Raw genomic sequence first — 10,558 nt, forward strand, 5'->3', positions numbered from 1 at the left:
CATTCTCTGTTTTAATCGATCCTTAGTGTACTGTAAAAGAAGTCTATTAAAATACTGATACGGCTTGTATTAACGCGTACACTTTAGTTATTCATCACGAAATTCGTAAAATATTGTTTTTTATCATCCAAGAGATGAAACTACTTGTCCACTAGAGTAGTAGCTGCTGAATAATATTTACAGCATTGAAGTAAATACGAAATTCATACTGTTAATATCTATTACATATGTACAAGTAACTGCACAAAGTACTTACCATTTTCAGGGTAACCACACAGTAGTGGACCACTCTTGCAGTGCTGAACATGAAAGTGAGGAAGAACAGGAACACCAAGAAGACAATCCTGTTGTCGCGGAAGTCCCTGTGCTTCCACAAACACCAGGAACCGTCATGGCAGACGACGACAAACAAATACGCGTGTCCGTGTACTGGTACACACGGTCCCTAAAGAAAAATAAAGGTCAGTCATAACACATACAACGATAATGATGATGACAGTGATAATAGTAATAGCAATAAAGTTTTCATCTTTATAGAGGCGTACATGATGAACAACATGGGGACCCGCAGACCTGTAGTTAGCTTTGCAGTCTCTCAGATTTTGGACCACAGTCTGCTGAAAATGAGTTTTGTCTCTTTACTCTGTCAGATTTTGCAAAAATTTTGGAATGTCTATATTATCTGGCCCCTTACGTTTTGCTGCTTAGACGTATCAACAGCACAGGTTAGATAATTGTAGTTACGTCTGCAATAAAATGGAATGTTTTACCATTTTATCTTCGTTAAGAGATATTAATATGGGCCAAATGCACATAAATGACAGATACATCTGGCCGTAACAAATCAACACATAACACATACTGTTTTGACAGCAATTTTTATCCGGAAATAATGGCTTTCATCAGTGATCCTCGACCTTTTTTGTGGGTCACAGACCGGTAAAAGAGTAACAATTTTCCGAGGACCTATACAGTATTTGCCTCAAACTGTACAATATGTAATAATCTTATAAATATAATTCTGAGTAGCATGTCTAAATGCGTTAATTTACACTAATTTTACAACGTTAAGTAGTATCAATATCTAAGAGATGTCACAGAAGCCAAAGAATTGTTGCAATCACGCGCATTGAATATTGTCACAAAAAATTATGCAAATAATGTCAGGAATCTCCCATATTGTCACGTTGGTACACAACGGAAAGAAAAGTGTGCTCGGTTCCTAGTTTAATAAACTATAGAAACCTCAGTCTAAACAACGTCAAAACATAAAAAAAATGCTACTTGTATAACAGTTATTTTTTAGACTGAATATTTATTACGGTAAAATGACCGACAATTATTATTAATAATAATTGGCGATTATATGTAATCCCCTACAAGTGATTCTGTATAATGACCAGTTATTATTCCTACAAAACATTATGCCGACTACAATTTGCAGGCTGACAGCAATCATAAGACGACTGGCTGAAAAACAGTTTACACGTGGCGAGACGATGGGTTATTAGCCCACAGAAATCTTCCGATGTTGGAGATTGATTTCTTTGTCGTAAATAACAGATCAATTCCTGTCGTCCAAATTATTAGTTTTAGACAAAAAACAGCTTTAGGTAAAACTGCATAGCTGAAGACCCTGGAATAAACGTAGTCTTGTCAAGTATGTGGAGAAACAGTTTGTGCAAAAGTAAAGCTTCATTATTCAAATGGTAATATCATAACAATGAGACTACCATTTTGAGGACATAATCCCTAACGTCAATTTTCTTTTATTGCTACAAAACTAAAGATAAAATCAGTTTGCACAAATCTTAAATTTATCGAGAAATTTAAATCACATTAATCATTTATCGTTGTTTCACATACAACAATTTGTAATTTTAAATGACAGTGTAAAGGAGAATATAAACCTTTTATATATACATAAACATTTTATGACAATTTGGAACATGGGCCTATATTTGCTACAGACAGAATTCTAGTGTTGTCAGAGACAGTAAGCGGTACAGATACTACAACGTTACACAGAGTTTTAACACCTTTAGTTGGTAATACAGATACTACAATATATAAACATTAATTAATATACCTTTTATTTTGTTAAATATTTTACATGTTGAAAAGTTTTTCAAATAAACTTGGGAATCTTAGTAATACCTATACTGTATGAAATGAGTAGGCAATCTTAGCTCGTACGAGCAGTTACATTCCTAGAAAGAATTCGTAAAGCGAAATTTCTTACAGCAAATCGATATTTCCCTTCAGCATTGTGTTATAACTGGGGCTTACGTTCCGGAACGACTGAAGAATGACCAAAACAAATTACTACTCGTAACTACTTGCACAAATGTTTCCTTTTATCAGCCATGATTGATGGGGTGTAAACCACAAAATTGTTACAGAACAGCAAAATCTTTCACAACTTGCACGCCAAAACAGATGGTAAGGCGAACTGACTCTGTCCTTCCCTGGTTTTTCGAATTTGAAATGTGTTCAATTTTATTCGGCGGATTTCGGATGAGCCCGTTCGGAGGAGGGTGCACGCTTCATTATAAAAGTTCGTATGAACTTAAATTTCATAATAAAGCGAGGACTGACCCTACTAGTTCTAGTTCACCAAGAAACTTGAAACTTTCGAGATGTGAATTATGATTTTTGCGGGTCGATCGAGATCATCCGTCTTTGTAGACTCCCCTAATACCAAAGTTTATCGAAATACCTCGAGTTGTTTTGTAGTCGAATCGTTCGGACGGTCATTACATTCCCTTTTACAATACGTTCCTTGTGTTAACAGTGAAGCGAAAGCTGCTGGACTCTAGAATGCTGCCGATTTATGGTAAGGGAGGATGGATCGAGTTCAACGTGAGGCACGCCGCCCGTCAATGGCGTCTACTGGGCAAGAACTTCGGACTTGTGGTCGAGGTAGAAAACGAGGACGGAGACCTGCTAAAGGCATCAGATTATTTCACCGCCATGAACTGCTCTAATGAGGCATGTGAGTGAACGACATTTGCAACCCGGAGTTTTTAACCATTAACAAGCACTTTCCGCTCGACTGTTCCAGCGCATGTGCTGTTTGCATTGAATTCGAGTTCCATTACCAAGTGGTGGCGCCTCATTAAGCCAAAATGGATGTTGAAAGGCAGAACATTTTACATTATTAATTCTACAATGTCGAGAATTCTGGTCAAGGTACAGCGCTGTCAATCGCTTCGATTCAAGCCGTGCCATAGCTCAGTCTTCTCACCGCGGAAGCTCGGGTTCGCGCCTAGGTTAGGCCTTACTGAATTTGTGGTAGACAAAGTGGCACTGGGGCAGGTTTTCTCCGAGTTCTTTGTATTTCCGATGTCAATATCATTCTATCGCTGCTCCATATCCACTCATACATTACTAGGAATGGTCAAGACCCATTTTCACATAGACATAGTCTCACCCCGTCACAATGATGATAGTAGAGGCTTCAATGTAGTCACTTGGTAATGGTGCGTTGTTTTACGTTTGCATGTCTAATCTGCTACGTTGTAAAATTGACAAATCCTTCAAGATTACCCTGTGTGTCTTCACTTCGCCTCTTCTAATACGTAACAATTCAGGCAGATGACGACCGAATTCATTAAAGGGGCAGAAAACAATTAGATGCCATATGTGTGGTCAACTTGTCTTTTTGCGTGTATTTATACTATTAATAAATACAAAGGGCGGTTTTTACAAGACTGAATAAAACCATTATGTGATTCGGAGTCAATGTTTGATATGGTGTAAGATCTGAAAAAGGAAGACATATAAGTGATACGGATTGTACTGCAGAACCATCTAGCTTGTACCACCCACAGTGTGCTTTAAGAAACAATTTCCGACGTCTCGGTATGAAATGCCGCCGAATCTTTCAGAAATGTCTTCACACATCTTTCGATGGTGCAGTTGGAAGTAACATTGTATCAGCATCAACTTAAAACTTAAAATACGGTGTATTTAGCTTCCTTTATACCACACGGAAGGAAACGTGGTTCTAAACATTTATAACCGGACGTCACGGCCGGGTGATTAGCAGTCCTGTTTTATATTCGGGAGGTCCGGGACTCAAATCACGGCCCGAAGATCGGCTATCGTTAATAAGTATTCGTGATGTCTCCTCGGGCCCTCCAGACAAACGCCGGGATAGTATCTTAAATTATGCCGCCACCATTTTTTTCCATACCGTTTCCAATCATTATATCATTAGACGCTAAAATTTGTCTGCTGACTTTGACGTTAAATAAAACATAAATATATGAAGATTTGTGACAGTGGCCTATTAACATCATGAGCGTATTTTCGTTCGACGTCGTCCAGTGTCTGAACAAAAAGTTATGTGACGTTTCGGAGTCAGGTTGTTAGTGCCTTAGTGATAAGGACTAGCTTCATCTAATTAGACACAGACATCAGGTAAGTCTGTCCCATCTATGTACCTGAAGGCGAAGACTGAGGCAGTATCTGAAAGTCCGTCTACTTTTTATCCAGACAATGGACAACATTGTCCCATAACCGTAGGCTATACAAAACACTAAGGCCTCATCATAAGAAAATCACGTATACGTAAGAAACATTACAATACACCATACCCGCAGAACGAATTTGGATTGTGCATGTTATGTTCCGGCTCCACTTACCACTACATAAAATTTATATCGTAGTGAAGCATGCTTCAATGTTAATCAAATTATTTGACTCACCAAATAGACTAACAAAAGGAAGTCTGCCACTCAGAGCACAATGCGCAGTTTGGCATTAAATCTGTTAATAAGTAAATAATAAAACAACTCCAATCTAGTCAAACAGTAATACTACCAGCATTACTACAGATTGTCTGTTATGCCCTGTAGTTCAGACGCAGACTGACAAAATAAATCTTAAAATAAAACTCCATAAACCAAATACATTTGTCGCAATGTATTGCTATGGAAAACAATTAAATAACGCAACGCACCGACGTCACGGACGAGGGTTTCTGTGGTTTTCCTCAATCACTCCAGGCAAATTCCGGGATAGTACATTCAAATACGCCACAACCACTTCTTGCCACATCCTTTTCAAATCATGAATCAACCTATAGGCTACAGTCTGAGCACCTAACAACATCGTTAAATAAACAGCAAACAAAAAAGTATGTTTGCGAATTTATGGGTGCCTAAACGTTTTAATAATCGTAACCAGTTTCATAAATGTTTCTCTCGGTTATGACGATCATGAGAAAATGATGGTCTGTCAGCAGAACGCGGCTCTCGAAAAGTTCTTGGCCGGATCATAAGTGACCTGTACAACAATTATCACTCAACACAACAGTTCACGGCTATTATCTTTATTCCGAACCGTGTAAAATTTTGAGTCCCACACTGAAAATGTAGCTATTTATGGCGTTGACCCTACACGCATCAACTCTGCTATATGGTAATAAGCCATTCTATGATCGTGTTAGACCTAACACCTGACCGTGGAAGCCCGGGTTCAGTATCATAGCAGCCCACTTGGCATTTGTGATGAATGAAGTAGCACTGGGACAGGCTTCTTCCTCCTAGCATTCCACTTTTCCCCTGCCAATCAATATTTCATCAATGCCTCACTCTAATCTACCACCGCACCTGAGAAGTACGGTGGCCCGACTGTCACCACGGCCATTAGCTGGAGCATCGTCTCTGAACCAAAATTTGACCGCACTAAGAATGAGGACGTCTTGGTTAATTTAATTTAGTAATTTTGTTTCCATCAACAGCGACAGCCCGACCGCTCCCTGGAGTACTCTTGCAAGCAGCACAGACCTATCTGGAAGCCAACTATGCCTCAGCAAGAGCAGGCTTCGATATCATCGCCAGTGGGCCAGAATTCACTTACACCAACCCCAACAGCAACAACAAAGGAGAAACCGACATCAGAGATGAAGACGATTCAAGAAATACTGGTAGTTCCACATATGTTTATTCGTTTCTGTTTCCCGTGATCGACATGTGTACGATTGAAGTGTCGGCTCAAGAAGCCGCTAATGCAGCCTTCCTTCAACACGCACAGTACCTACTAACACAACAGTTGGCAGCTTGCAAAAACAGAAACACGCAAAATCACACAGATCTCATACTAATGCACGGGACCCCGATTCATACAACCCAAGTTTATCCTATGACAATTGAAGAAAACAAGACCGGAACCCTTGAAGTTAACAATAAGACTGAAGAAGTTGATAACATTAGCCACGAAGGCCACAGGAAGGACCATCGCCACAACGGCCATCATGCATCTCGTCTCGACACACCGGAAGAACTACTGCCCTCGATGCAAGACTCACCACCACGTGCTGTTAAGATCCGGCACTCGAGACATCATCACCTGGACGAGAAGCACAGGCCGAGGAATCAGAGTGGCAGCCATCATGTCGAAGATACGGTGAAGAGACGAGTAACAAATGGAGAAAATGAGAAAGAAACCGAAGAAATCAAACAAGTAACATGGGCAGATGAAAGCGGCCGTGAATTTAGTAAAGAAATCATCATTCAAGAGGTTATCCGTTCAGCAAATCCCCTTGACTCCAGCGCGTTGCCACAGCAAGACAGTGACAGATAAAATACGAAGAAACAAAACACGCAGATCCAACGACGTTAATTATTTATCAAAATTCTGCTTCAGTACACATGAATACTGACATTTGTTTATGAAACAAATGACGTGAAAATACTTAGGAACAAATCGCTATTTTAATAATGTAGGGCCTACTTATCAACAGAGTCTTCGAACATAAAATCTGGAACTGAGAGTATTATAATTATGCACAAATAATAATGACGTTGGTTCGTCAGCAAAATATCAAGGGCATAAAATCAAAGAATCGCCTCGGGTTTAGGGTGAAGGGATGTGTAGGCAACTGCACTATAATAAAATGGCGAAGTTCAGCGAAAACCTGAACGATATATTCTGTAAGTTTATATAGTACTTCTTAGTATATTATATAAAGAATCAAAATAAGAATGTAAGTCTAGGGAAAGAAGTCGTACAAGAATGGAATTCAGACAACACATCTGTGACATCCAAATGCGGATAAAATATTCTGTAGCATAATATGAAAACATCAACTGAACTTAAAAAGTTCAATGAAACAGTGACAGAAGACTGATTAAAATGATACCATGAACTGTCTTAGAGCTACTAACATCGTTAAGGAGTTTTGAGTAAACAGTATACAAACTGAATTCTTTAAATAGATGGTAAAGCAGTGCTGGAAGGACCCAGAAGTATCAAGGATTAGGTAGTTTTGGAAATCATTTTGGCAGAAATATAAAAACAAATGGGGATAAATTAGTTGTGTAAGATATAACATTACAATACCCTAGCTGGCAGAATTATTAAAACTAATGTTATTTTATGAATAAACGGTAACATGTACAGCTTCTACCAACCTAAAAAAACTTTGTTTGAAATCGGGGTTACCGGCGAGTTCTTTCTACTGAGAGAGAAGAAACACCTACATTGTTGTCATTAGTGCTATTACTTTATGTATATACAATATTTGCAAGTAATTATTTTTAATATTATTATTAACTTATATCTAGTATTTCCCTTTATTTTGTTATATAAACCACGTGTTGAGGCTATGAGAAGTCAATAATGTGCACGATACTTCTCTCAAAGTAATTTAATTTTCTGAATGGTTGTAGCGTAAATGCATTTTAATTTGAAAACTGGTCTTGTATAGGTATAGATGATAACGGGCTGAGTTCAGCTTATAATTTTAAGTGTATGGTATAGAACACAACCACATGGCAAACCTAAAAATGTTCCTCTGTTAGTTTTATAATTTTGTAAAGAAATTTACACAGCCATACTAAGCTTATTAGCTAGGAGCCGAGGATTTGACGGTAAAAACAAACTCTGGTGGCAAACATATTTTCAAAACCAGAACATGATAAGATGCTTTGATTTCTCAAAGCTTGTTTTATGATCTATGAAGGTTTTGCAGAAACTGGATGAAGCTACTTTAAGAAACCAGCAAATGATCAGAAGTAGCTGTGACATCACAAGCTGTTACTGAAATCCTTGAACGTGCTTTTTTATGTAAATTGCCATCTTCGGTAGAAAATGTGTTAAATGAAAAACTCACATGATCACTTATTATAATTTAGGGATTGTTTGGCTTAAATGTGTGAGGACTTATATGCAGGTTCAAAGGCGCCTTACGAACTGTTCTCAACACATTCATGGCGGACCACAATAAACATTTAATAACAAGTGTAAAATCGAAGATTTCTGTCTTCTGGGTCGTTGCGCTGTGTAGTCTGGTCGATGTTTACCAACGTTTTAGAGGTCATACTGCCTCCGTCATCAGGGCGATGATGACGGAGGCAGTATGACCTCTGAAACGTTGGTAAACATCGACCAGACTACACGGCGCAACAACACAGAAGACAGAAATCTTCATACTCACCGCTGTGAAAACCTCAAATCATACAAGTGTAAAATCACTGATGGCGCCAAATTGTAATCAGACATATCATACGACATACATATTAGCTGTAAGGTTGATTCAGAAATGTGTACAAGTTTCACTGCACAGAAAACTGATAAAATTTAAGTTGTTGTAACAACAATTTATGTTAGACTGAAACATAACAGGGATGATAACACAAATGACTGTTAGAGGTTAGAGGCTAGAACTGTTCTGTAGTTTAGGAAGTGGCTGATCGGTAGTGAGAAGTACAAAACCTGTAAATATGAAACATCTCCCTGCATATAATAGTGTAATACTATTTAAGAGGAACGAAAGTGGAATCTCTGCTGATGACAGAATTTGGATTGTACAATTCACTTTAGCTTTATTGTTTCTTGTCCAATGATTGTAAATAATGTGTACATTTTAATTTTTGTACTTTTGCTCGTTTTTCTATAACAAACGAGAGAGAATTAATAAAAGACGTGACTGAAGAATCTCTGTGTCCTGCTAAGCTATCCAAACTGACATTCCTCCTTCAACTTCTTTAGATGTGACGTGTTTTGCGTCAAACACAAATTGCACGTGTGAAAACCACTGGATCCAGAAATATACAGTTTTTTTTGGAGTTAAGTATGTAAACTTTGAAAAGTATAGCCTCTGTGAAAGATCTCGTTGATTTGCTCAGAAGCATAAACTTCTTCACCATTTGTATTCAAACATTCTGTATGCAACGTATTTACCAAAATACTTCATATATATATATATATATATATATATATATATATATATATATATATTACTGACCTTGAATGTGTCATGTGTTAAAGAAATTAAGAAAGATTTGGGGAATGTTTAACTATCAGTTCAGTTCTCTCTGTCTTACATCTAGGAACTTAAAGATTAAAATACACTATGTGTATAATTTTATAACTAGGCCTGTCACCTGGAGGGAGGAATGTAGCAGTGTTTGAAAATAGGGCGCTAAGAAGAATATTTGTACGTAAAACACAGAGAGTACCAGGAGGTTTGGGAAAACTGCAAAATAAGAAAATTCACAATTTGCATACTGCTCTTCGCCAAAGATTATCAGGGAAATCTATTGAAAGAGGGTGAGATGAAAGAATATTAAATGTTACTATAGAGGAATTGAGTATGGTGATGTGGTCGATTGAATTTAAGGGATCCACAAAAGCCGAGAGGTTCCCTGACCAGGTGTGCAATTATCAGTTTCTTAAAGTGAATGTTCTATCGTGTTTATTTTGGTTAAACATGGCTAACAAAGTATAATTATATTTATATTTAAATTATATTTATAAAAAAATTAACGCAAAAATAAATATGGAGTTTTCTTTCCAAACTTGTGTTTACTTCAAGTAAGAGGCCGTAGTGTCATCATGCTTGGGTGTGTGTCCGAGCTCACAGATTTTTTTAAAAAAATGACCGACTTTCAAGAAAAGTATCCGAACGTCTACCGTTTTCGGACTACCCTTTTTGGTCTTCAGCCTTCTGCTGATAGATTCCGAATATCTTATCTACAATAAATAAACTTACGTTCTAAATTTCAGTTCTTCGTTGAAAATTTTATGGTTATGCAGCTGGTTAAGAAATTCCCTGTATGGTATCCGAAAGTTCACCACACTTTTTCGCAACTCAACTTCCACTTTAACCACTTTAGATCGACGTTACGTTCCCCAAGTCGTCTTTTTATTTGAAGCTTTCTAACCAAACTCGTGTTCTTATCATTTCCCCAAGGGATATAACTAGTTCCATCCATCCTGTCGTCCTTCATTTAATCACCCTACAGTTTTTCTATATTACAAATCATGACGCTTTTTATTAGTTAATTTTCTCCATACTGCTATTCCTTCCTCTTAGGTCAAAACAAAACTTATCTTTCAATGAAAGTTCTACTTTCTCACCACATATAAGACATAATTTCTACGTTTAATAGTTTGTTTGTAGAAGGGATAAAATATTATATTTGAATTAGTGACATTATTCATAGAATTTATTCGTTCATCTCACATGAATAGACCATAAGCTGCCATCTTCTGGTTACATGCAAAACTACGTCACTCCGCAGCAGTGAAAGTTCTAGTAACCATG

The 10,558-nt window shown here is 37.6% G+C and overlaps 1 protein-coding gene across 6 annotated transcripts in view; it reads left to right on the forward strand.

Moving 5' to 3' along the window:
• Positions 1 to 8,946, forward strand: part of LOC110837379 (uncharacterized) — a 47,243-nt gene extending 38,297 nt beyond the window's left edge. For 5 of the 6 annotated variants that reach the window (XM_022079428.2, XM_087351146.1, XM_022079427.2 and 2 more), the window contains 3 exons: positions 266 to 461; positions 2,795 to 2,995; positions 5,750 to 8,946. In XM_022079428.2, coding sequence (XP_021935120.1) covers positions 266 to 461; positions 2,795 to 2,995; positions 5,750 to 6,591 — 1,239 coding nt within the window. In that variant the 3' untranslated portion in view covers positions 6,592 to 8,946. The remainder of the gene's footprint in view (positions 1 to 265; positions 462 to 2,794; positions 2,996 to 5,749) is intronic. The other variant, XM_087351147.1, reaches the window with a different exon arrangement.
• Positions 8,947 to 10,558: the final 1,612 nt, after the last annotated feature.

The sequence above is a fragment of the Zootermopsis nevadensis genome, unplaced genomic scaffold, assembly GCF_977971745.1.
Source record: "Zootermopsis nevadensis isolate Lab colony 2312 unplaced genomic scaffold, Znev_1.0 Znev_ptg000018l, whole genome shotgun sequence".
Classification (NCBI taxonomy): Eukaryota; Metazoa; Arthropoda; class Insecta; order Blattodea; family Termopsidae; genus Zootermopsis; species Zootermopsis nevadensis.